The 26,170-nt window shown below is 55.2% G+C and overlaps 6 protein-coding genes across 6 annotated transcripts; 4 read left to right on the forward strand and 2 right to left on the reverse strand.

Annotated features, from left to right (window-relative positions):
* Positions 1–2,156: 2,156 nt before the first annotated feature.
* On the forward strand, positions 2,157–3,491 carry COL26b_012805 (uncharacterized protein; the record flags this gene model as incomplete). The annotated part of the gene is made up of 1 exon (XM_053185441.1): positions 2,157–3,491. One exon carries the CDS (start codon positions 2,157–2,159, stop codon positions 3,489–3,491), a length of 1,335 nt encoding a protein of 444 aa, XP_053030614.1.
* A 2,722-nt stretch (positions 3,492–6,213) lies between these two features.
* Positions 6,214–7,158, forward strand: COL26b_012806 (uncharacterized protein; the record flags this gene model as incomplete). The annotated part of the gene is made up of 1 exon (XM_053185442.1): positions 6,214–7,158. The coding sequence occupies one exon, from the start codon at positions 6,214–6,216 to the stop codon at positions 7,156–7,158; it is 945 nt and encodes a 314-aa protein (XP_053030615.1).
* A 10,508-nt stretch (positions 7,159–17,666) lies between these two features.
* On the forward strand, positions 17,667–18,947 carry COL26b_012807 (uncharacterized protein; the record flags this gene model as incomplete). The annotated part of the gene is made up of 1 exon (XM_053185443.1): positions 17,667–18,947. One exon carries the CDS (start codon positions 17,667–17,669, stop codon positions 18,945–18,947), a length of 1,281 nt encoding a protein of 426 aa, XP_053030616.1.
* Positions 18,948–19,874: 927 nt separating this feature from the next.
* On the reverse strand, positions 19,875–21,672 carry COL26b_012808 (uncharacterized protein; the record flags this gene model as incomplete). The annotated part of the gene is made up of 2 exons (XM_053185444.1): positions 19,875–21,231; positions 21,485–21,672. 2 exons carry the CDS (start codon positions 21,670–21,672, stop codon positions 19,875–19,877), a joined length of 1,545 nt encoding a protein of 514 aa, XP_053030617.1.
* Positions 21,673–23,066: 1,394 nt separating this feature from the next.
* On the forward strand, positions 23,067–23,878 carry COL26b_012809 (uncharacterized protein; the record flags this gene model as incomplete). Its single annotated transcript, XM_053185445.1, is given in 4 exon segments — positions 23,067–23,330; positions 23,393–23,519; positions 23,582–23,839; positions 23,853–23,878. 4 exon segments carry the CDS (start codon positions 23,067–23,069, stop codon positions 23,876–23,878), a joined length of 675 nt encoding a protein of 224 aa, XP_053030618.1.
* Positions 23,879–24,009: 131 nt separating this feature from the next.
* COL26b_012810 (uncharacterized protein) lies at positions 24,010–25,061 on the reverse strand (the record flags this gene model as incomplete). The annotated part of the gene is made up of 2 exons (XM_053185446.1): positions 24,010–24,926; positions 24,992–25,061. The coding sequence occupies 2 exons, from the start codon at positions 25,059–25,061 to the stop codon at positions 24,010–24,012; spliced, it is 987 nt and encodes a 328-aa protein (XP_053030619.1).
* Positions 25,062–26,170: the final 1,109 nt, after the last annotated feature.

A 26,170-nucleotide genomic window follows, 5' to 3' on the forward strand; every position in this document is an offset into this window, starting at 1 on the left:
TTAGGTGAAGCTGGGTCTTGGATGTTATATTTCGCGGAACCGTTCCTCGGTTAAGCGAGGTTTTCGCGATGGTGCGCTTCTTGCTTCGATATGGGGACCAAAGAGATACTGTGAGATCATCTTCAGGGCATGAAGCTGGTGCTGTAATACTTTGCCTCTCTTGTGAGGTTGGGCTCAACAATCGTTTGGGAAGGATCGAAGCAAAAAGCTGCCACCTGTCGTCGCAAAAGACTTTGGGAACCGTTGTATGCTTCTCTGAGCCCGTGTGGTGTACCTGAAATAAGGTGGCTTGGAACTGACAGTCATTTTGTTGAGGCCGTGTCCAGACGCAACAGTCTCGTCGTATTATCGGCCTATCGATGTGATCGCTGCCATATCCCGCTGCGCTAATGAACTCAAAGATACCTGAAAGGTTCAGAGGAACATCTCCACTGACGTTTGTCCATTTTCACCCATGCCTCTCCAGCGAGGCAGCAAATAACAGAGCACTGCCAGCAAAGAAAGTCTAGGCGGCAAGATAAACCATCCCCGTATTGCATCATGGCGTCAAAAGTCCGAGGCAGGGTCCGAGGCGGGTTGATGGACTTGGACCAATGTCTGGCTGTTGTCAGTCCTGATGAGGGCACCCTGCCATCGGGATCCCTCAGCCGAGCCAGAGGAAGATCTTTTGTTCTGGCGTTCCTCCGAAGTGGAACTGCTGCGTCTTCTGCTGGAACGTGGTAGCCATGCCTGGTACTGAGATTGGAAAATGGTCCGCCGTGAACTCAAAGACTTTGAGAATGCCACCGTCGCGTTCGTGGTCGTGGTTGAGACTGAGTGTTGATGCTGTCACTGCCGCTGTTGCGTAGATACGATACTGGTTGCTGACGTACGCATGGATGGTTTCCTCATGGACGTTGTAATGACAATAAAGCTGCCGGGAGGCCTTCTTAATAGTAACAGTCAGTTTTGGACCCCAACCACAAAGACGAAGGCAGACTGGTAAGGCTGGACGCTGTGGCCTCAACTGGACCCGGGCTCAGTTCCGTGTGCCAACCTCCTGGCTGCGGCCCCCTTGGTCCCTGATGTGAGAAGTAACGCGTTCAGGGAGCCAATCGAGGTGATGTTCTTTCGGGAGGCCTAACGGACCCATGCCTCTTTTGGGCACTTCCTCCGTGTGGTAGACGCCGATCGAAAGAGTGACGAAGGGGTACTGCCATGAGCTTCATAGGATCGATGGGGGCCAAATTTGGCCCCCAACTGCCTTTGGAATCTTCTTCACTGTACGGCCGTTCTTCTTATAAAGCGACTCTTCGCTCTTAACAGAGAATTCCTGGTCGATTCAGAAATCTCCTAAAGTATCTACTCCGCTTTTCGTCACGTTTGAAATGCCATCTGTTGTAAACAATCGCGGCGGGAGCCAGATCAACTTCTTCATGTCGCGAGCGCCTGAGGTGGTCTGGTCCGAGCCAGTGCAACACACAACAGCCCCCAAGTAAGCACCCACACCCTGCACGCATGCAGAGCGGCAAGCAATATAATTGGTGGCGATCGGACGGCTAAGTGAAGCAGGAGTGCGAAAAATGGGCCACAAATCCTCACATTCGCTCTCCAGAGGCGGCCTAGGGCTACTCGAGCCAGTACGAACAAAGTGAAGACTGGGTGTATCACTTGTAAGGCGTTCCTGCGTCCTGTGCCACATGATGGGCGTCAACTAATCGATTATTAGGCAAGTGAGTCAAACCTTATTGTGCCAAAGCGACCAGTTCCTCATTTTTGCCAGGCGAAGACATGTGAAGTGTGATGAAGTAAAGCCCGCTTGCGAGCGATGTGTCAAATGGCAAGGCTTCTGCGAAGGCTACGAGCCCCCTCCGAGCGGATCAGCGACCTCAACACAGGCTCCAGATACCGAGAAAGGCGTCAGATTGGCGACTAGGCAGGCCCTGGCCAGGAAAAAACGCGTAGCGGAGGATGTCGGATCTTGCCACCAACCAGGCAATGTCAGTTTATTGCTCGAGCCAACCGTGAATATTTTCAAAGACGAAACCGAACGACAATACTTTGACCACTGGCTGGGATATCGGGCTCAATTGGGCGGCGGCTTCTTTGACGAAGAACTTTGGAATGAAACGATTCCTCAGTTAAGCCGTGAGCATGCGTCTGTCAGGTACGCCATCATGGCCATTGGCGGCATCTCCAAGGCGCTCCGGCACAGCCTCAAACCGACAAGCCCAGCACTCATGGCTGCAAATGGCCCTCATTATCATCTCGCCCTTTCATATTATGGCAGGGCCATCCACGAAGTCCGAAGGTCGAAATTGGACACCGGTAGCCTTCGTGGGGCAATCGTCTGCTGTCTGCTGTTCGTCTGCTTTGAGGTATTGCATGGCGATCGAAAGGCAGCCTTCGCCCACATCAACAACGGCCAACGCATGATGGACGAACTCCTACACATTCGCGACTATCACGACCATGACCACACGCAGAACATCATCGGTGCCGATTTCGTCGAAAGAGATATACTCCACGTTTTCCAGCGGCTGATCCAGCAATCTTGGTCTTGCGGCGTTCTCCGGCGGCGTGATCAGCAGATTGCCGGTAAGCCGAGCGATGCTGATGGCGACCCTTCGCCCGAGCAGCTGTGGTGTTGCCGAGGAGGATCCGCCGAAAAGTGCGTCGTCCACAACATGCCATCAAGCTTCGTGAGTCTCCAACAAGCTCGACGCTGGTGGGACGTGGTCCAACACTACGTAACCCATTCGTCCAGCATCGTCTTTCGTGTGACCCATCTGGGCTTGGATGACGACGTGCTCTCAGAGTGCAACGAACGTATCCAAAAACATATGGACAAGATCGAACAGGCGAGAGCAGGCATCAAGACGGCGACTCCCGAGCAGTGGCAGGATTTCAAAGATGTCCTCGAACGATGGCACCAAGGCTTCGAACCACACTGGAAAGCTGCACAAAAGTCAAAATCCGAAGACGAAAAATCGTATGCTCAGGCAGCTCACCTTCGGGCTCACTATCTGACGATGTATGGCTGCGTCCACGCACCGCTCAGCTGTAGCTACGAAAGCATCGCCAAGCTGACGCCCAAGTACCAAGAAGTGGTCGAACTAGGGCATCAGCTTTTCGAGTACCAGAAGCGATCCTGGGGCGATGGTGAAATGTTTACGATGGACACCGGCCCGACGTGGCCCATCTTCATGGCCGGTACGCGGTGTCGAGATCCCGAGGTGCGGTCAGAGGCAATACGCCTCCTCCATGAGAATCCCAGGCGGGACGGTCTGTGGGACAGCCGGATATTCTATGCCATGACATTCCGCAATCGCATGCTTGAGGTTTCCAACGCCCAGGAAGGCTCCAGCGAAGAGCAGTGGTGGCGGCTCCAGCATCGGTCGGGATGTATAGACGAGCATGGTAGGTTGATCGCGCGAGCCATGGAAAAGAACCCGCAAACAGGGGAATGGGAGTTTGGAGAGGAGGATTTGCGTCGGTTCCTGGTTGACTGACAGTGATGCCTTGGGATTGCAAGAGTCATTCGGCGGGTCTGGATGTTGAAATTGGTGTTGGGGTTGGTGTTTGATATTGAAAGCGAAGGCGCGTTCAGTCCCGGTCGTTACTGTCTGTCTGATTAGTAAGGGGCAGGTGCCCAACTACGGTATGCCTCAGGGGAGGCCTGGGGGTCGGTACTGCATTTTTGGGCAACGTTTTAGCGTATGACAGCCTGTAGATCATCCACGCAAGCACGAGCAATGATGACACGAACTCTTTGACGTCGTCGGTCTTCCCACTCCGTGAAGTTTTTGGACTCCTTTTTCAGATGTATGAGATTTCCAAATAATTTTGAAGGGAGATGGCAATGTTGAATTCACATCATCAACTATCGTCAAATGAAAGCTGGTCCAGGGACCATTCTTCAACTCCCGCCAACAGCGAGCATTGAAACAGCAGAATCGTAGAGTGTAAACGAGCCAAAGGAAAGTTGCCGTTCCACATGGCAAAATAGGTTTTCACATCGTAACGACAGGCGGCTGCAATGCTTTGAATACTACCTGGCGAGTATGTACTTGTGATGCAGACGTCTCGACGTCTCTGCGAGTGGGCCATAGTAATGATCTCAAGACGCTGCCACCACCCCGAGGGCAACTTAGTGGTTCAGAGTGTCGGTATGCGAAGACCTAGGATCGGGCTCGCCTTTTAAGTATGATTTGACATCAGCTTCGACGGTAGCTTCCACGCTGCATTCGTCGTTGCCAAAACCCCGCATCATCTGCGACGTGGACTTATCACGGCTTGCTGCTTGATATTGATAGACGATCACCTTGATCTGGCCTGAGTCGCTTTCATATTGGGACCGCCGGGGCAGTGGATAGGAGCCGCTGTGGGCAGGGCTTCTAGTCGAATGGTCAAGTCAACAACCAGCTGCAACGTCTGATCTTCGCTAGGGCGAACGATATGAGCCGTACGAATTATCTTGGCAACCAAGTCTAACAGTCATTAATGTGCTTGAGTCCCGCGCTCGGGGTCTGTATCCGAAGCTCTGGCAAAACGTAGCCTCCCTCTACATCAAACCTCAGGAACATGAAGCAATCATGACCGGTACGAGCGCCGGTATCAAGAACCTCGAGTGCTTCCCCAATTTGATGAACCCTCTCTCGTGAAAATTAGGGGCCGCCGGACAGGAACGAAGAAGGGTCGGTGTAGGAGCTGGTACAGACCCAGGATGTATGATTTAGTAGCCCACCCAGTGGGCTGGAGTCTTTGGGGTTGGCAGCCTCCGATTTGGCCGCCTTGACTTGAAGACCTTTTGACGAGATAATTGACCGGATCACGATGCCTGTTCAAAATCAAAGGCGGGGCTGTTTAGTTTCATTTCCACTTATATAAACTCCCAGAGTGCGATGTAAAGTTGCTTTTGATTTGAGTGTGACCCAACTTGTGCTTTCATTCCTCATAGCTTACAAGTAGCGAAGTGGAAATGGCTGGCCTCAGAGTTTCTTGTCGTGTCAAATATCGCCCAAAATCAATATGAGGTTGGCAGCAGAGACCAAGATAGCAGAGACGATATTGGCAGAGACCACAACAGTGACGACGATGGCGGAGAACACAACGCAGAGAAAACGACGGTAGACACGAAGACAGTAAAAGTAGAGCTACAGAAGATGCAGCCATTCTATTCAGGGCGAACTACTCCAGGTGGCGGCCAAAGTGTGCGTATTCACGCATCTGTCAACAACTTCTTCACAGCGTGGCTAGCTACCTCAGGAGGCTATGAGCACTGAATCGACATGACATCGGTCGCCAACGGCTTTGCGGCCCATCATCACTTCCGTTGAAGAGCCTACAAAGTTCTACATCAAAGCAATTATGAGAGCTCTTGAACGTGAAGAGAGACGCCCTACAGTGTGAAATGCCATGGCTCTCCCTGTCGCCCAATTGTAAGAAGTATCAAGCCCAATCGTGTCTGACTGATGAGACTGACTCCCTATTCCGCCTCCCGGTTTCTCATCATAAACAGCCAAGAAATACATACGAAAAAGAAGAGAGATTTGTTCGAAGCGCAAATGACTTGTGGCTAAGTTCTTTGTGACTGTCTCGATGTTTCACCTTGAAATTTGCTTCTCATACCGCCCAAGCAGCAGACGACGAGCAAGTTTGCCCAAGTTCACAGGTTGGACGAAGTCAAGTATTGCAAAAGTGTAATGAAATCATCGCGAAGAAATACATCCAGGCAAAGAAATGATCCTACAATAGATATTGACGAGTCGCTATCCTGCGTGGGCCAGAAATGGCGAGAACGACGTGCTCATCTCAAGCTTCACCGACGTCATCGCACTAGTCTCCGTCACTGCGACCTTCACACAACTCACCTTCGCATTCGCCCTCTACGTTTCCAACCACCAGGAAAAAAGAAATCGAATCCGACGGGCTTCTCAAAGTACGATGCAAATCACGATTACGCACCAAGCAAACAGCCTCACTCACCGTCGAGGCGGGCATCATGACGCCCTAAACCGGGTCCGATGATGAATCATAGACGAACACGCCGCCCAAAACAAAACAAAAGAAAATGTCACGCAAAACCAAAAACTCTTCCGCTTCCACAACCTACCTTCATCTTCATCCTCACACATCACCGTCACCGTCACTGTCAATTGAACAGAACAAACACCACGCATGCCTCCAACCCGCCGCATCGCACAACTATCCCACCATCTCACATCCCGCACCATGTCCTCCTCACCCTCCTCCAGCACCGGCCCAGCGCCCTGGCGCGCCGCCTTCCTCAAAAACGTCACCGAAATGTCCTCCCCAGAATTCTACCTCGCAACCCTCCACGCCGGCCCAACTCCCACATCCACCTCCTCATCCTCATCCTCCCTCTCCCCGCGCACCCGCACCGTCATCTACAGAGGCCTCTGGGCCTCCCTCCCCGTCAACCCCAAGAACCCGGCCCCGCTCAACCCGCCCCTCTACGAGAGCGACCTGCTCACCCTCACAACCGACGCGCGCATGGCCAAGGTCCCGGACTTCTTCAACAGCGACCCTTCCTCCGGCTCCGGCTCCGACCCCGCATCCTCCGGCGGCGGCGCCCCCGTCGAGGCCGTCTTCTGGACCCCCGCCCGCGTCCAGTGGCGCATCCGCGGCGACGCCTACATCCTCGGCCCGGACATCTCCTCCCCCTCCTTCCCTGCCGCCTCCGTGCGCGAGAAGCTCCTCGCCCGCATGCGCCGCCTGCCCTCCTCCGAGGTCCAGCGCCGGCAGACCTCCGACGACACCCTCTTCCCCTCCGAGGTCCGCTCCAACATCGCTTCCTCCACCTCCGATGAGGAAGAATGGAGCTTCGCCCGCGAGGTCACCGCGCACTTCGGCAACCTCTCCCCCATGATGCGCGGCACCTTCCGCAATCCGGAGCCAGGCACCCCGCGCACCGCGAACCCGCCCGACGCCGACCACAAGCTCGGCCAGAAGGTCGAGGACCTGCAGGACCCCATCGCCCGCGACAACTTCCGCGTCGTCGTCATCGTGCCCACCAAGGTCGACCGTGCGGACCTGAGCGACTCGGCGGACCCGCGCCGCTGGCTGTACCGGCTCGTCGGCGCGGACGAGCCGGAGGAGGCGCAGGAGGGTGCGGAGAGGACCAACGGGTGGGAAAAGATTGAGACGTGGCCGTGAAGGAAGGATGGAAGAGGCGGTGGCCGGGGGTCGGGGGTGATTGTCTGCGCGTGAGGAAGGGGGCAGTTCGTTGAGGGCCGCGGTGTGTGTGCAGCCGGGGGGAGGGGAGAGAGGAGGGGATTTTTGCTTGGCTTGGGGATCTACCAACACAAACATACATGCGCATACACACCAACGAGATGCGGCGGGTAGGCGGTCACAGTCTTACGGCGAGCAGCAAAAAATGTCGCAGAGTCTAGGATAGCTTTCATCATACTGTGCTCGTCTCACATGTTCTCAGTCCATCATCGTACAATTGGGCCTCTCCCGACACAGACATACAGACGGCACGCATCACGGGGAGGTTGGCGCGGCGCGGGTTTCCACTGGAAGGCACCTCCCGGGCGTCTGTGCAAGAAAAGGAAACAGAAAACAGAGACCGAAGCCTGGCGGCTGACAAGTGTGTGAACCAAAAAGCTGGCCGAGCCGTGCCGTGCTTACGCCCCCTCACCGGTCGATCGAAAAGGGATACATCGTCCATATTGCCCACATCGCCCGAGGTCTGTTGGTGCAAGGATTCTCGTCAATTTGACCCCGGGCCTGGCGTAGGTAAGCGGGTAACAGAGGCAGGCTGGCGAGCAGGCCCGGCAGTCTCCCTCTTTGGGACATGATTGCGTCCGATGGATCTGCGGCACTGCGCGCGGGATGGAAGTCAGAGATGTCCTTAGGCATGTGCGCATTTGCTGGCCTTGCTGAGCCCGCGCGGAGACCTGCAACGCGCAGGATGATTGTTCGTGTTGGCGCTGTTGGTTCTCGACAGGTTCCTGACACGCCCGCCATTCCCGTGACCGACACTCTACGTGTACCATCTACATGCTGCGTAAGCCCCCGTTCGGCATGACGGCGGTCTTTGCTATTTGCCGTCCGTACCGAGGGCCTCCTTTTCGAGCTCCAACCTCCTGTCGAATTGCTCGCCGGTCTGATGAGGAATACGCCCACTGATCTGGGCGTCCAGTGGAGAGGCACTTTGGAAATAATATGGACAGAGAATCGTCTCGAAGGACTCTCATGGGTAGCCCCGGCACGAGCCACATGGCATTTCCGATCAGTACAGGCAGGCCCCTCCGTTTCGCAAGTCGGCTTACCCCTGACGGCCTGAAAACGGCGCCGCTGGGGGAAATAACGAATTTCCTCACATCTCATCGTTCGGGCGGTTCACTGCAACTCAACGTGCGGGCTCCTCCTCCCGGATGAGGTGAAGGGACCGACCAGCAGAGACTCAAAAGACCCCCAGCGCTGAAGTCGGTGCTGCCATAGTGACAGAAACCGCTCCCAAGCGATAACCAGCCCCCCTTCTCTTGTCGGCCTTTGTTCAGGAAATACTTCGTAAAAGGCCAGAGCCGGTCTCCATAGCTAGTCAGTTATTCCACATGGCAGCCATGCAAGCCCTAAGCCGCAAAGGAGCCGTCTCTCCACCCCGGATCTGGGAGCGCTGCTTCCGCGAGCACTTGGCACCGGCCGTCGTTTGCGCGTAGCGTGATGGCTAGGGGAGAGAGAAAAAAAAAAAACAAGAGGATGAGAAAACGGCGTCTGGTGGGTTTGGCCGGTTTTCCTGCCATGGCGGGTCCGAGACGCGCAGGACAGTCCATCACGCTGTCCCACGAAACATAAAGTGCGAGCCTGACGATGGTCGAGGCCAAATTAAAGGCCAACCTGTCGAAAAGCAATGTATGCAAATCCCGGCCTCCTACTCCAAATTGACAAACAGCACGTTCTCTCCTTTGGGGAACCAGTGCACTGCTTACGCGCAGGTAGGTAAGGCGGTGGTGGTATCAGACCAAGCCATGAACTGCAGCTAGCGATCGATGTTCCCTGTAAGCTGCCGTTGCCGACCGACTAGTTGACCTGGAGGAGTGACGGTTTGGTGGTGTGGGCGGGAGCTGGCGGAGTTTCTTTTGCCTACAACGAAAGGTAATATTGAGTAAAGCCCATGGAAAACGGGGACTGACCAAAACCCCCGGAATGCGAAACTCTAAATCACACGAGGTACCGAATCGTTTTCCGCCGCCGACGTCGCCGAACGCTGCAGAGACTCTAGAACAGCTCTCATCTCGTGTACTATGCAGTATTCGTGTGTCGCTCTTCCATGTTGGCAGACACCGCGCACAAAATTGATGCTGTTATGGTGTCGCCAGAAGCACTCAATGGCGGCGGAAAACGATTCGGTACCCTTACTGCTCGCCTAACCGCCGAGACAGCATCACGAGATCAGGTGCCGTGGGCGGATGGGGTATTCGGTACCTTGATTCGCTGGCACCGGCTCTCCTGCATCTGGAGTTTGTCGATGGATCGAGAACAAAAGGAACGACTGTGGGATCCGCTATATTGCAGGCTCTTATCACCTCCGAAGAATCATCTCCAAATCCGTGACAACGCCGGCCGACCTTGCAGAAGATGAGGGTGCTCGAGTTGCTGCGCGTAGGCGCTCTAGAGTAGGTGGCCGGCTCGCAAGTGATACGACGCTGAAAGCTGGCTGTCCCTTGCAAACAGGCGACGATTCAACGTCTCCCCGGTCTTTAAACGAAAACTTCAGGCCAGCCTGTTGTCCTTGTGCCATCATGAGGAACTTCACAAACTCATCTTGCAGTGAGATCGTGCTCGTGCGGCTTGTCAGGCACTTTAAATTGTCGACACCATAGAGCGCGCAGGGTAGCTCCTGGATACCTCGAACATGTACGCGTAGTCCTTTCTAGCCCCCGGGCCGCATCGTGGACTGAGGGCGAGTGCCTCGTCTGAAAGGGCTCCGAAGAAACTGCTAAGTTGCAAATTGCAGTTGAGTAGTAAGAAAGGCGGCTTCGCCCTGAGTGCATCTTTGTATTGCACAGATGCGCAATTGGGTGCCGCCTCTGGCTCGCAAGCCAGTCCGTACGTAGGTTGGTGTTGCATGTTGTAATGCGCGAGGCTAAAAATTGACACGGAAAGATTAAGACGTCAGATTGATGAGTTTCCGTCCGTCAGACACGGGTTGAGCACTACCACACATGCGTGGGCATCTGCTTTCCCAGATCGAGCACGACTCCGGATCGCCGAAGGAACCGTCCGCTTGACGTGACCAGCATGGCATGCTGCCGCTGCAGCTGCCGCCTGTGGAGCCGAAAGAGGGCGTCGCTGTCGCCGACGAGCCTGAGTTTGGGTGTGTAGGCGCTGACGTCGCCTTTAGACGAGGATGATTCACCGTCATTTTGAATTCGCCCTGTCCGGACCGCCTTGGTATACTATTCTGAAGTCGCCGGGAGATATCCTGCGCTGATTAGCTGCACGGCAACTTAAACCTCGTGAGTTCTGGAGCTTCTGCGCCTTGTATGGGCAATATGCGATGAGTTCACGCTGCCGAAGCCTCGCGGCTGCTCTCTCGCTAAATCCTAAGGAATATGATTGCCCGCAGTCGTCCGTTCTCATGTGTTTCGAACGAGAATGGTGCATGAGGGGCTGACTGGCTGACGACGATGGGCTGGCTCCATGAACAAGTCTCTGTTTACGGGCACGCCACGGCCCGGGATAGAGTTTGGACATCAAAGGACTTCGGACGTTATCCTATCCGCGCAACTGACATGGGAGGCAGTGGAATCCGCTGAACCAACATCATACCATTCGCATTGACATCGTGAATACAAGTCTCTTGACCTCTGCCTCGATTTTCACGCTGGCATGCTCGTTTGGCGCTAGTGTCGAATCCAAGGTTCCCGCGGAGGCTGGAAGCAGCAAAAGCAGCCGACTTGACATGTGCGCTCGGCCCTGATTCCAACGTCCGTTGGGGCTTTTGCAGAAAAATAATACGACGATACCAGATACAAATTCGGCATGGCTCATGTTGGCGCCTGTTGGCCAACATGTACCTGAGCAAAACGAGCCACTTCCCGTCCAAGTCGGAGAAATAGTTGGCAGGAACCACCCTGATCCAGGCTCGTTGGAGACATCTCGGGGTCTTCGCGGGGATCGCCCTGGCACAGGCTTGGACTGTTTCATGGGTCATCGTGCCAGTCCACTGCCTGACTCTATTGCCGGCTACTTCGGGCGGAGGGAGCCGGTCAGGTTTGATCGTAGCATCTTGTGCACAGTCCTGTTCTCCTATGGCCATTTGCAGGCACAAGTGCCGATTGAGGCTTGACGAGCCTTGCGCTGCCTAAGAGCATGATCTTCATCGTTGGCTGTAACCAGCAGACCGCGGGGTAATTTGCTCAGCGACCAACATGGTGGACTTGCCGAGTGGACGTGGAGGTCCCGCCGCGTGGATTAGAGACACGCCTATGCCGAACTGGAGGAGTATGCCGCCTATGAATGTTCTGGTCCGGATTGTCTCTTTGTGAATACTCGCCAGCGGTTACAACGATTAGGCTCTCGACCGTTAGGGAATGCTGACGTTGCCAGCCACATCCTCTTCGTCTCGTACTGCGACACTTATCTGAAGTCTACTTGAGAACAGCCGGGGGAGTTGTAGTCATCAGACAAAGATGCCCACAGGTCATCTGATGTTGCTGCCATCGGCTGCATAACAGAGGCTCATAGCGGGGGAGAGGATTCGAAGGAGCCAAGCGAGTATCCGTAAGAACATCCAGGAAACTGCCACACTGCCAACGCATCAACGTGCCAATAATAGGTTAGGATAATTGGCTCGACGGCTGGGGTCAAAGGGCGGGCATTCCGCTTGATCTGCAGCGCATGCAAGCGTAGCCGAAAAAATCGCAATCGCAGGTGTTGTATGGATAGACGAGTGAGAGTGGGATGCATGAGGTGCAGAGGCGGAGAGGCGGCAAGCCCTTCTATGGTTGGTGGCCAAGGAATACAGCAACAGCCTGCTTTTGATTATCCTTCATCATCCAATGTGGGCTGGCGTGCTGGGAACAGTCATTGCCGATGAAGCAAAAGGGCCTGCTGCTGTCCCTTTTCCCTTCACTTTGAACACACCCAGATCTGCTTGGTTCGGGTGTGAGAGATGGAGGAAAGTATCGTCGCATCCATATCGGACTCGTACCAGCGCTTGGCAGCGGACCCTGGGCTTCTTCTTGCCCCCGATGATTTTGTGTCAGGCAGAAAGAGGGACAGTGCAGGGTTATGGGCTGCGGAAAAGGTCCCTAGCTGCGAGATTGAGCTTCAGAAGTGCTTCTTTTCGCCTCAAGAGTTCATCAACAAGAGTCATTAGACTCGGCCAATCTCTTGGAACTCCAAGTCATGTCGATGCGAGATTTGACGTCGCAGACCAGCAGGAACAAGCAGGCCTGGCTGCTGATGGTGGTGGTGAGCAGGAAGAAATAGGGCTAGCAGCAGCGATCACTGGGGCGTTGCTGTGGGATGTTTCACCCTGGCGTGCCTCCACAAGATGATTTGTTCGAGAAGCTCTGAGAGAAGCCTTGCACTATGCTCTGCGTGTCTTATTATTCGCAGTCACGTACCGCGGTTGACGAGGCATTGCGGTGTGGACCCGTCCGCCGAACACCCACCGTATGGCGTATCAAAGCCCGCGACTGCCTGGCAGGCCTTGTCGGCAAGGGAGGAAAAGGAAGGCCACAATCGACAAGCCATTCGAAACCCTCGAGGGTCGGCGGTGCTGTGTGTTTGGTTTGGTTTCGAACCGTAGTCGGTGCTGGCCTAGGATGGTGTGACCCTTGGCCTCGCATCGTGATTTTGTTGTTCTTCTCCTTTCAGGACTGCCGTGACGGCATTTGGGCGTCGTAGCCGCATGCCAATCAAGCCGGCCGGCCGTCAATATGGATGGACATTGACACTGCCGAACGCTCGGCCAGCGGCATTCATGCCGCTGGCGGTCGCGGTAGCCGCCGTAGTCGTAGTTGTCGTAGTAGCTCAGAGAAGCTGCTCTGGGTTTAGCAGTTCAGCAGTTGCGAGTGTCGATCGTATGCCAACCACTGGCATTCGTAGGCCTGCCTGGAGTCACCTCTGTTGGCGCCGTCAATAAGACAGTTTAAGCACAGACAGGACAAGGGCTCTCTAGCGGTGTTGACTGTGCAGAATAGCGGCGGAGACGGCGGCGCGAGTCGGAGCTACGTCCGACGGGCGGAGCCAGCTTAAGGCAGGCCCGGGGGCGGTGACGGCTAGGCTGGACTGGACTGCATTTGCCCTTTTCGTCCGAGCGATGTCGAAGGTTCGTGTACCGTGGGCGAAGATGAGCAGAAAAAAAAATTAAAAAAAAAAAAAAAAATGGACGGCTCGCTTTGTGATGAGACCAAGTCTCGGGGCAGCCCTCATTATTGTCTCTGTCTAGCGCTGTCATGTCGGGATGGGGAGCTTGAGGCTCACATGCCCAATGTGAAGCACCTCGGTGGATTGACTGGTGGAGGAGGTAGGTTCAAGTTTGGAGATTTCGGGTTGCAGCGAGTCTGGAGACGAAGTGAGGTGACGCCCGAGAGCCGACCGACGATGGCATCAACCGTCCGGATCGGAAAGTCTTTGACCATGCGGACCAATCTAATGCCTGCAGCCGGTGGCCGCACAGACAGCAAAATGTCGTGTGTCCATGTTGCTGCGGAGGTTAGGGCTTCAGGCAAAGCCAAGACAGCCAACGTAGGGCACATAACGGCCGTAAGTGAGAAGGAGGGCTGGTTGACGTATGGGTACATGGCATTCATCGTCCAAGGCTGGATCGTAGATGGCGGTTGGGTTGGTGGGGGAGGCGTCTTTCTGGCTCTGCCACCATGTTGTTGCGCCGCACTTGCATAAGTGCAAACCGCATCCTATGTACGTACGTGCTATGCAGTCGGTCTGGCTGTACGCAGTACTGCAGGGCAGGCAGGCCGCAAACCATGAGGTAGGTAGTGCAAACGGTGTGTTGGATGTGCGTCGGGCATTGTGCTGCTTGCTGTAGCTGGATCGGCGAGTTGATGAAGGGGTCAAGATAAGGTGCGTTACGGAGTACGCAACGTTGTGTTTGGCCGGGGGCGATGCTGCCCGGGAAGAAAAAGAAGGGACGAGACGAATCACTGTGAAGTGACATGGTGTATTAAAGTGTACTTTTTGGAAACTCTGCCAGCACGCAGGCTACCCTTGCAGCCACCCCCTTTCCCTCTTCGCTTCTCCCTTCCCGCTTTCAGTAGTTGGGAAGGACCACAGCTATTGCTGTGCTTCTTGTGACGAGCATTCTGGTCAATGTGGGTTTGGACATGATGAGTTGATCTTGTCAGGGATGGTTGATGGGTAGAGGAAGAACAGACCCATGTTCTTCCTCCTATATAATCTCATACAGTGAGTCATCTGCAGGCCATTGAGGTTATTGACAATATTCTTGCGAACCTGGATCGAAGCTTTCCAGGTTATCATAAACAGCATCACGATGCATAGTAGGCATCTATCAAAGTATAAACAGAATTTTCATAGTGTGGCGTAAACCTCCACAAATTGGATGTGGCTGGGCTCAAAAGGTGGAAGAAGGGACGAGACGAAGGATGCTGCTGACTGTCGAAAAGACAAGGCAATGGGCGGTTCGGCATGGCGAAGAAAACGATCAAACGTGCTGGACCCGGTGGGAGCTTCAGTTCCCTTCCAGCGTTACAACGGGAGAAAAGCAACTGGAGATCGTCGTTGTGGGCTGCAGGTGGATAGAGTGCCCTTTGGAGATCTGGCGATGAGTGATGGATGATTGATGATTGATGATTGACGATGTGCCTTTCTCCCCCACTATCAGACATGCCTAGCGCACGGCGTAAGGTAGAGACACAAGGTACGCGGGCGGGTTCTAGCGGGAGAGATTTTAGCGGCCGGTGTGTCAAGTGCCTGTTCTACTTACCTTCCGTAAGGTAAGGTACCTTAGGTAGAGGGAAGGTAAGGTACCGCGGTGGGTGTAGGAATCTCCGCGCCATTTCGAGTGCACAAAAAGAAAGAGATGCAGAGCAGAGAGAGAAATGGGACGGAGAAATACTATGTACACACGGGATTGATTGCTACGAAAGCGAGGTGTTCTCTGGAAGGTGCACGCGGATCCTTGTTTGTACCTACCTAAGTACCTAGGTGGTTGGCCTGCATCATCTCCTCCTTCCTTCCATTCGACAATTGAGCAATTGAGACAGAAAGAACACGGACGGGTGACTGTTGGAACCTCTTTCCAATTCATCCATCTACCAGTGAGTGTACCTGACCTTAGGTAAGTAGGTATCATGACCCATAGGAAGGCACCTTCCAATCCTTCCAATGTTCCTTCCTCCACCACCTTAGGTAAGGTATCCTGGGAAGGTACCCCCTTAGGTAAGGTCCCCCATTTTGCCTTCCTCTCACTGTGAGGTTCCAGGTTGGCAACGACATGGAATGGAATAAGGGACGCTCAAGGCATGGGCCTACTGTAAGGTAATTAACTAGACGACGGTGGACGAAGACGATGTCCTGTCCTGTCTGTCACCTGTCCACAGCGGCTTCCCTCCCGCAGTGGGCAATGGAATGGAACGCTGAGTGCGAGCTCTCCCCTCTTTTCCATCCGCTCCTCTTTCCTCAGTCCAGTGTCCTCACCTCACCATGCCATGTCGCTGCACCTGCCGTGGCTGCCACCTCCCCCCGGTGCGGTGCCCCGCCTGCCGTCTTTTTGCGGAAGGAAAACATATCGGTACGTACCTTACCTACCAAACACCTTCTCCTTCTTTTTCTTCCTCCCCTTCTTCTCCCTCTTCTCCCCCTCCACACACCACACACCACACCACGGGCGTGTCCCTGTCCCCTGTTCACATCTTCTTCCTCCACCACCATCACTCTCCAACAAGCATCCACCATCGGCGTCTTGCTGCCCTCGTCCTCGTCGCCGTCCGTCCCCGTCCCCCGTCCGCCTCTCTTTGCAGATTTGCAGAGCAACGGACCAGCCAACCCCTGCTCGCACTTTGGAGCAGGCCCTTCCACCACCGTTCTCCATCCGGACCATCCCCCTCACGCTCCAACAAGAAAGAACAGCAGCAGAGTGGGTGGATTGGCTACCTTACCCTGTATTTGCGATTTCCCACCACCGACTGCTGCACTCCCCGTCCTTCTCCTCTCTGCTGCTCTGCTCTGCTCTGCTCTGGCTGCATCTCTGTTGCTGCATCTGCATCTGCGCCTGCGTCTGCATCTGCATCCACGTCTGCACCTCACACACACAAGCGCCCCTACACCTGATACCTCGCAGTACCTGCCCATCTGCTGCTCGCATCCGCCCATTCGCAAGTCCAGTCCTTTTGTGCCTGCCCGCCTTGTGCCATTGGCCTTCTCAGTCTTCTCAGTCTTCTCAGTCTTCTCACTCTCTCCCCTCCCCGGCCTATTCATCCTCGTCTTGTCCAACCCCCACCGCTCTCTCTCTCACCTTGCACAACTTCTCTCTCATAACCGCTACTCCTCCTGCTCTCGCACACCCTCCTCCTCCTCCTCTTCCTCCTTCCACTCTCCCCCAGACGTGTTTGTGTGTAGGCGCTATCTCTCTCTACTCTGCTCCCCTCATCACACCCAGCAAACCAAACGCGCCTCTCCCCGACGACACTACAACTTGCTCTTGGACTCGGCATCTCGTATACCCGCCCTTGTGCCCACCAGCCGACTCGATCCGAGAAGCAGCATAACACGCTTCGACTACCATCCTCTCTTCCTTGACCACTCGTCGTTGACATCCTCCTCGTCACTTCTCCTCCCCCCAGCATTAGCGGCTTCACTTAGTGCCATTGACCCCCAACTTTGACGCCAAGCATACACCAAACGGCACACCCACAAGGCCCCATCCGCCTCCTCATCCATCTTAAGGTACCGCCGCCGCCGCCGCCGCCCTCACCACGCCGTACCGATATACAGAGTACTAGGGGGCCCTATTTCTTTACATGGTCCCGGTCTGCCGCTGTTCATCGATTGATCTCTCCGTTCCATCTATATCTTACTTTTCCCTTCCCACCTGCCCACAAAATCCAGTCTAAAGCCTGGTTTCTCTCCCGCGCAGATCTCAAGTCGTCTTTTTAGCGGCCGATCGCCCTCGCCCAATTTACGGCTTTTTTTGTTCCCGACGCCTCGAAGGTTGCTCTCTGCCCAACATCTTTCTCGAGCCTCTCTGCCGGCACAAAACGCCGCCGCTAGTTATATCAGACTCCCGCCCGGACCCAAGCGTGAGCAGGTAAGCGTCTTCACCCGTCTTGACGCTCTGCCATCACATCACGTTGGACGTGACGCACGATTATCGACCCTTTCGCTTGCCTCCAACTGCGGTACGACCCCTCAACGAGAGACACGCCAACCTCGCTTGCTGGCGGACCATGCTTCACCCATAACTGCGCCGATCTCCTCCTCTTTTTTTTTTTTTCGCCTTCCCCGTCCTCAGGTCTGCAGCGCCGATCGTCGCCCCATCTTCCACCGAACAACCCCCTCAGAACTGGTTGCTGTCGCTGCTACCTCTGCAACCAACCTCAATCGATTTCATCTACTCTCTCCCCGCATCAAGACGTTAGGCTGTCCAAGAACACCTAACGTCTCCCAAATCAGTCACGACGGCCAGATTTCGACACGAAGAAGACCAGGGGGTTTTGATCATGGACGCCCTCAAGAACGTCATCAACAATGTGCCCGACTGGGTCTCCCAGCTCGACAAGATGGGCGACCAGATTGTCCAGCGCCAGGCCCAGCTCGCCGCATTGGCTAGCGAAAACACCGTGAAGCCTCTTCGCAACCGTGGATCTACCGAATCACTGAAGCAAAAGGACGAATACGCCGATGCCACTCCTGCTCCCGTCGATGAGACGCCCGCGACCAAGTCAGATACGCCCGAAGTCGCGTCAGCGCCCCAAGATAAAGAAAAGACAGCGGCGAACCCGTCCACCCCCAGCAGCGAAACACCGTCGGCTCTACAGCAGCAGACGCAGAACGCCTTTACCCAGGCGCAAGCATATGCTAGAGCAGAGGTGAAGAAGCGCGTTCGGACCGCGTCCGTCATGTCTGGTGAAGACAACCAGTCAAGATACCGCAGCAAGACACAAGTGACTGTCTTCTACGACGAATTTGTGGAGAAGTTCTTTGAAGATCTGGTCAAGTTCGTGTCGGCAAGCAGGAACATGATGCGCAAGGCCAAGATGGCGGCCAAGGTTGCAAGCATCCGTCGCATGGCGGAGCTTGAGCACGGAGACGAAGATGACGATGCTGGAGATGGATCCATGAAGGCTGATACGAACGCGTCCTTGGCTGCCGCCCCAGTTGATGAGGCCTTGCCATCTCTGCGGTACATGAGCGCACGACGAATGGGCGCTGGCAGACGAGGCGGACCCGGACCATCATATACACGAGCCGGCCAGGCCGGCGGGATGGGTAGCAACGTACCAGACGTTTACGACGAGCTCGACAAGCATCTGGAGTATGTGCAAGGCACGGCCGAGCACGCTGCTCATCAGTTCCTCCGTGACGCGCACTGCAGGGAGGAGATTGCCAACATACAGAGACGTCTGATAGAGACCAAGGAGTTGGCGGTCAAAGAGATGGATCGCATAGAGAAGGAGGAGCCTGATTTGCTGAGGGTGACCAGCGAGCCCAACAAGGTGCGGACTCTTCGACCTACGAGCATGCGGCGGGAGCTCACGCCCGCCAAGGACAGCAATCCGCCAATAACTCCCAGGACGCTCGAGGTTGACGCGAGGCTTGAGGCCGAGTCCAGTTCCAGGACGCCGGTGACCAGGGCTGTCGAGGTGGACATGTCGGCGCCACTCGTGGCTGACGAATCGCCTATCGAGGCCGATGTTGATGAGGGCATTGTTGACGACGTACCGCCTCCGCGGCTGAATTTCCGATCTACAAGGGCAATGCGAGGACCGACAGCTTACTAAAGGCCCCTTTCTTCCTTTTTTTACCGCCGCTTGCGCAAGCATTCCTTATTTTCATGACTGACACGGCCTCAACGGGGAAGAGAGAAGGGGGAGCATTGGGACCAAAAGCATTGGAGAGGGGAGTACCATCTGAGCTGTGGGGGGGACCGAACGAGAGTCCCCCCTTCCTGACGACATCCAAAACAAAAATCGAAAACACGTGCATAGCATAGCGTCTGCTTCATCACCATCGCTTCAGTTGCATTGCAAAGAGGGTGGTTGGGGGGCCGGGGGGGAGGGGGGGTGGTTGTACTTGAGTTATTCATGCGAAGGCGGCGGGTAGTTGTATATGCGTGTGTGTGTGTGTGTGTGTGTGTGTGTGTGAGTGTGTGCAATGTCGGGAAAATCTACTATGGCATGCCGGAGAGTGAGAGAAAGGATTTCCTTTGCCATTTTATCTTTTTCATCTCTTTCACGATGATTGGAAAGAATCGAGCTTAATGACGAGGAGTTTTACAAAGTCATTTATTCTTGTTTACTCGGTGGTTGTAGTGGGATGGCTGATTGGGCGGGCGGCGAGGTTTGACGACGTTGGTGTGGTTTCTCATTCAGCACGGAGATTCTCCCGGGTTCAAATATCCAAAGCGAAACAGTTGGCGATTTGTCATTTTGAATACAATTCCTTCACCTCTCCTCTTTTCTTCACTGCAACGTTGCAATCATGACTTCTTGGGATGTATGTGTGTGTATGTGCCTTTGATATTGATAGACTTAAGTGGGCCACTACCGAGTCTGCTAGTTTTATAATGAAGCAAATGTGACTCTCTCCTCCTCAGGCCCGTCTCCTGTATGCTGTACTGTATAATGTATCCTTGGAACCAATCATTCGAACGCATAATGATGCTGACTGGACTCGCCCGTTTCTCCGTAATTGTTTTCTCCTGAACTTTACATATCATGCTTCTGACTGACACACGTCGCAGCCGCCAGGATACCTGCGCCTTTGATGCCACCGTCGTGACAGGGACTCAGTACAACCCTAGTGGGCAACTTGCCATCGTAGTCTAGCTTCATTATCTCGTCGAGGAACATCTGCGTGTCGGCGAGGTAGTCCTGGAACTGCGAGATGCAGCCGCCCGTGTATCCAACGCCCAGCTCCGGGGCTTTGGAAGGCGTGTCGTCCGAGGGAAGGTCCCCGGCGAGCCTGAGGAGAGCGACGGTTGCCGCAGAAACGATGCCTGCGGCGCGGAGCTCAATTGCTTTGGCAATGTGGTAGAGGGCTGTTGCCATTTCTTCCGTCCATTTGAATGGTGAAGAGGAGTCAGGTGGGAATTCTGACTCCACTTTCGGGAGAAGAGCTGGGGAGTGTAGGGGCTTGAAGTGGCTTAGGAACGTGGTGGTGAGACCGTATCTGACGAGGAGACGTGATGGGAGGGAGTCCTCGTTGACTCCTAAAACGGTCTTGAGGTAGTCTAAAAGCATCAGACGTCCCAGTTCGCCCAGATACCGGCCTGCCGTCATGTATTCCAAAGGTTGGAAGCCAGTGATCTCATTGGGGCCTACCAGGGCTGCGTCCAGTGCAGAGTCCCAGGTGGTGATGAGCTTCAGTTCACGCAGAGGGGGTGCGGTACCGCGGATAGACCATTCCGTATTCACGGCGATGCGTACGTCGCTTGCCGATTCGCCAGGAAGGAGGCTAATGTTTGCGGGCTGTTTGGAGCCGCCGAGGAGGGAGAGTTTCAGCGGAATGGTGGCGTTGCAGCCAGTGCCGACGATGAGGCCCATAGAGGCCTTTGTCGTTGGCGGGGAAAGGAAGATGTATGAGATGAGTGTTGAGACCGAGTCGTTTGAGATTGCGGCGATGCGGATTGGTGGTAGTTGGACGTCAACAGCCGCACTACGGGCTTTGTCGTAGCCTCGCAGGAGTAAGGGGCCGAGCTCTGCATCGCCCTGTATGCTAAAGCCTTTGCCCATTGTCATGACGGTGGCGTCGGAGATGGAGTGCTGGACCATTGGGAAGCTGAAGGTGATGCCGAGCGGCAGCTCAGGTTCCGCCGCGAGAGAGGGCCATTCCTCGAGGGCGGAGCGGACCACTGTTGCGATGCAGGAACCAATCCAGTCGAAGAGAAGCTGAGGGTCTGAATTTGACGAGGCTTTGAGGGCGTTGTCTATGGGCCATGCCTGCTCTTTGAGGTTCAGGGTTGGAGTTGACGAGGTCTCGTTCGTCTGTGTGGAGTTGGCGGTAGTTGATGGTGTTTCTGCGCCAGAGAGTTCGATGAAGCCCACTCTCAAATTTGTGCCGCCGCTGGGGAGGATTAGCTTAGTTACGTCCAAACGGGAGTTTTGGGGGATGCTCTTGATGAGTGATGATGCTGCTGCAGCAGGGTAGTGAGGACGTACATGTCTATGGCAAGGTGTCTGTCGTCCCATGTCAGCGTTTGGTGAAACTTTGGAAGACGTCGGTAAACGGTTGTGTGATACGTTCCAACGGCCCAACATGGTGCTACATGATGAAGACATGGGAGACGTCACAAGGGGACGGCAAGACATGGACACACCTTCCATGACCACGCTGGGTTACGGGTCTCAGAATTGATTCGGAAATGGGCGTCGGGAGGAATTGATCGTGGGCGTTGAGGGCGAGGTCTTTGAAATTGGAGTAAAACAGGCGGGACAGTGTGTGGACTGTCTGGTTGTCGACCCGGAGCGGCTGCAGGAAGTCCTGCAGCGCAGAGCCGGGATCCATGTTTGCGTTGTTTGCGTGCGTTTGTGGTCAATCGAACGGGGTACTATGGCTACGTTGGTGAGTGGTGTTGGTGTTGTCCAGGTTGAGGTCAGGTCAGGCGGTTAGGCGGGATGCGGGAGGCAATGAGGCGTTTCTGCTGTTTCCTCGCCTTAGTCTTCCCGGGTCTCACACCTCGGGTGGGTGTTTCCTGGTGTGGTCTGGTGCGGAAGTGTGTGGATTATCAACGTCTGAGGGCCAGCCAGGTGGTCTAGCGGTTGCGTGTTTTGGAAAAGGAAGCTTCTTTCTGGTCACTGGAAATTGTTTCTGAAACGGAGGAACAATAGAAAAGGAGGTTTCAATCAAGTTGTTAGATGAAGAATAAGTAGCGATGGGGATTTTTTGGCCCCCGTTTGCATGTAATAGTAGGGGCACGTTACACTCGGCCGTGATGCGCTGCTGCTGCTCTCTTCTCCGTCGTGCGTGGAGGTGAGGAGCGAGGGAAAGTGGATGAATGTCCACTGTGTACTGTGTCTTGCTGACGAGGCTACTGTGTATGTCTTTCTTATGTAAGGTGATTCGCTGACGTTTGCAATTGCATGACTCTTGCTGCTGGCCGATAGCTTTTCTTTTCAGAGTAATTGCAGATGGTCAACATCGACTCAGGTCTTGGAGATATCTCTCGACTTGGACATCAGATGGAAGGGTGCAAACCTCGAATCCCTGCCGCCGTACGGTGAACATCGCCCAGAGAAACCCAGATTCGCACTGTTGCATCAGGTACTGGACCACAGCTTCCTCGCCGAATGCAACAACAGTACGAAGAGGCACCTTGCCTTACCTAAGACTGCTAAGGTAAGGTGCCTAGCAGCCGATAAGATAAGCCTCCAGGGGACAGGTTCCCCGCTGTTGCCCGTCGTTGCTGCTGAAATGGAGCTTTGGCCACTTGGAGAAGCAGCACCTCACCTGCTCAGTAAGGAGGTACATCTTCCAACGCGGGAGTCTCACGTAATACAAGGTATCGTCGTAGTGCAATGCACCCTTTCCCCATCCAGCTAGCACTGACATGCTCTCCAACGTCGCTGTTTGGCCTGAGGTGCCGCTGCCGTGCTCGCTGCACGGCTGTCGCAATTCCAACGGGGCCCCCTCGCGACAACAACCCAAACTCTCTGCTCCTCCGATCGGGGAGGGGACTTGACGCAAGTAGCTTTTTTGTTTCTAAGCAAGCTTGCATTCCATTTCGTCACCAGATCCCGTATCTGAGGAGTCATTCAGAGCTTCTCCAAAACATCTCACTCTCGACTGCCTTAATACCACGAACGATTCATCAACACGAAACGCCGAAAATAAAGCCCGACGCGAGCCTCGCCCCCAATACGATTTCGATAACAAAAATCCCCCCGAGTACGATATCCGCCATGGACGAGAAGCAGGCCTACTACACCACCAACGCCAACGCACCACCACCGCCAAACATGTCTGGACGGCTCGTCCGGAGGAAGAACCTCTGGCCTGCTGCCCTCGTGGTCCTCGTCTTCTTCTACGGCTTCTGGGGCTACGTAGTGGGACAGCCGGCGATCCCCCACGCGCGCTTCATTCCCCAGCAGGCTCCCGTAGTCGAGCAGAACGCCAAGCTGGTGCCGTTGGAGGCGCACATCATGAGCAAATGCCCTGATGCGAGGGTGAGTGGTCGCAGCTGGCTATTGGCAAGTCTGGAGATAGGGTGCTGACGGCGGCGGCGCAGGATTGCTTGAGGGACCTGGTCCTCCCGACCATGATGAAGACCTACCAAAAGGTCAACTTCACCCTGTCCTACATTGGAACCCCGACCGAGAACGATGGAATCGACTGCAAGCACGGCCCGTCTGAATGTAACGTCTAGTCTATATGCCCGGCTTCTTCTATGAACATGCTCTAACGAACTTCTCTGTAGGCATGGGAAACATCATCGAGCTTTGCGCCGCACACCTCTACCCCGACCCCAAGATCAACCTCGGCTTCACCATGTGTTTGACCCGCGAGTACCAGGCCATCCCCGAGCGCTCGCTGGTGGAGGACTGCGCTCTGGAACATGCTATTGACATCAAAGAGTTGAACGACTGCGCGACCCAGGACGACGGTGCCTTGGGCCTGGGCATGCTGCGCGACAGCGTGCGAAGGAGCAAGGACGTAAGATTTACCCCGAGAAACTGTCCATCCCGCAGCCTCTTTCGTGCAAGACGGATACTGACAACGAGAAAATCCAGGCCGGCGTTACCAAGAGCTGTACCGTGCGCCTCGACAACGAAATCTACTGCATCCGCGACGGCGGAGAATGGAAGGACTGCCCCCACGGCTCGGGCGTCAACGACCTCGTCATCGCTATTGAGAAGCTGCACCGCTCCGCTTGAGCGGCTCGTACACCTCTGTCCATAGTTCGCTTGCCTCCCCTAGTGTATAGCTAAGAGAAATCTGTTCCATGCCCGCCTCCTCGTCGCCCCCCATGGCCTCGAGCGTCTCCGTGATGCTGTCGAGCCCGACGGCCTTGCCCACGGCCTGCGTCGCACCCGCCTCGAGCTGCACGTGCACGATGTGGATGTGGAAGTGGTAGTACGTAGGCTGATAGTGCACGTAGAGCTTCAGCTGGTCCGGCTCGACCTCGGGGTACTTCATGACCGCCGCCGAGAGCAGCTTGGCCTTCATGTGCCGCAGCCAGGGGATGTGCTTGCGGCGCAGGTCGCGCAGGGACCAGATGTCGCGGCGCTCGACGAGCGCGAGCAGGTGCAGCGCGTCGATGGTCTTGCGGTCCCAGTTGAGGTCCGGCAGCAGCAGGAAGCCCTCGTCGTTCTGCGAGGCGCCCAGCTCCGTGCGGTATATTACGTCCTCGACCTCGGTGCGGCCCTCGATGATGTTGAAGACCCAGTTGAGGCGGCCCTCGTCGCGCTTGCGCTGCATGAAGGGCCGCACGGCGGAGGCGTAGATGTGCGGCGTCTCGGTGACGAGGCGGACGCCCTGCTTGCTGTACTTTTTGACGTGCGTCTCGGTGCAGGGGTAGATGAGGTTGATCTTGAGGTCGGCGAGGGAAGGGTCGGGTGACGACGTGGAAGAGGAGCTGCCGCCTGTGTTGGCGAGGTACCAGTGGTAGACGTCGTTTGCGCCGAGGTTCGCGATGGAGGAGAGGGTCGTCGGGGTTGCGCCGAGGTAGGACGGGTCGGTCGGGAAGGGGGCGCGTTCGAGGATCAGGAGGGCGGGCTGGGCGTCGATGGTGCCGAGGAGGGAGGTGCGGCGGCCTGCTTGGTCTGTTTGTGGGTGGTGTGTTAGCAATCGACGAGGTGAGAGATGGGAGACGGTGTGGGCGGTTTACCTTGGTTGAGGACGCGGTCGAGCTTGAATTTGGGGACCAAGGCCTCAGCCTTTGCCTTGACGTCGGCCATGGTGTGTGGTGTGGCCTCTTAGAAGGGCGTAGTGACGGTAGATCGAGGGTGAAGGCCGGCAATGGGCTTGTGTCGGTGTGGATGGACGTGTTTCTGAAGCTGTCGCGGATGTGTTGTGTTTCTCGCGTGCCAAAAAGTTGAGTGGGAGGAGGGAGATGGTTGCCCAATTGAGCTGGCCGAGTAATTCACCCCGCCATTGCGCTACCCCGCGGTGGGGCTGGCAGCGCCATTACACTGAGGTGTACTGAAGCACCTTACAATTTGGTTTCGTTACTCGGCTGTTTGCTTTGGAAGCCATCATACTTGAAGTGTATTCGGAAAGAATTTTCCTTCTCTTGGGTTAGAGACGGCAGGTGTGACGAGTATGATAGGAACAATAAACGGAGTAAAACAGGTAGAGTAGTGTATGCTGTCTGCTTGGCTGAATGTTTGCCTGAAACGCAGGACTTGTTTTGAATAGTTCCTCTTGTGGACAGTATCCTTACCATCCTATCTGGCGGTATCAAAAGCCAGGGGGGCAGATAGATCACCTCGTTCCCATCCACCAAGCCACAATAAAGATCCCGCCTGCTGGCGATACCTTCACTCTAACAAGACGATGGCCGCTGACACAGCGGAAAGTGTTTGGTCTCGATTCATGAACCCGACGATCTATATCTGAAATCAGCAAGAAAATTCCTTGGCTGGCGTCTTTTTCTTCTACTTCGTCACATTCGGCCGCCCGCGGCAGGCCGGCGGCCTTTCGCCGTGGTCCAGTCTCGAATTCCCCGAGAACACCAGCCAGCCCCACTCCGTTCCGGAGCTGAAAATCTGTCCGGCGTTCCTGTCGAACCCCCGCCGAGCGACGGGGCCAGCAAACCCTCCCACCGGCATAGGAGAATACGCAGATCGCCGTTTTATCATTGACATCTTCCCACGCCAAATTAATTGTGGGCTGACCCTCACTCCTGTGCGCCGGGCTTTTCATCTATGCCCATCACGTCAGCACTCAATTTGGTCAGCAGCTTGTTGTTGACCTCCCACACTTTTTTTTACTGCTGTCGGAAAAGGGACGAACCAGACGGCGAACAACGCCGGGATAGGCTTAAGCCGCTCGTGGCCTTCGTGCT

Source organism: Colletotrichum chrysophilum, assembly GCF_026319265.1.
Source record: "Colletotrichum chrysophilum strain AFK26 chromosome Unknown scaffold_191, whole genome shotgun sequence".
NCBI lineage: Eukaryota > Fungi > Ascomycota > Sordariomycetes > Glomerellales > Glomerellaceae > Colletotrichum > Colletotrichum chrysophilum.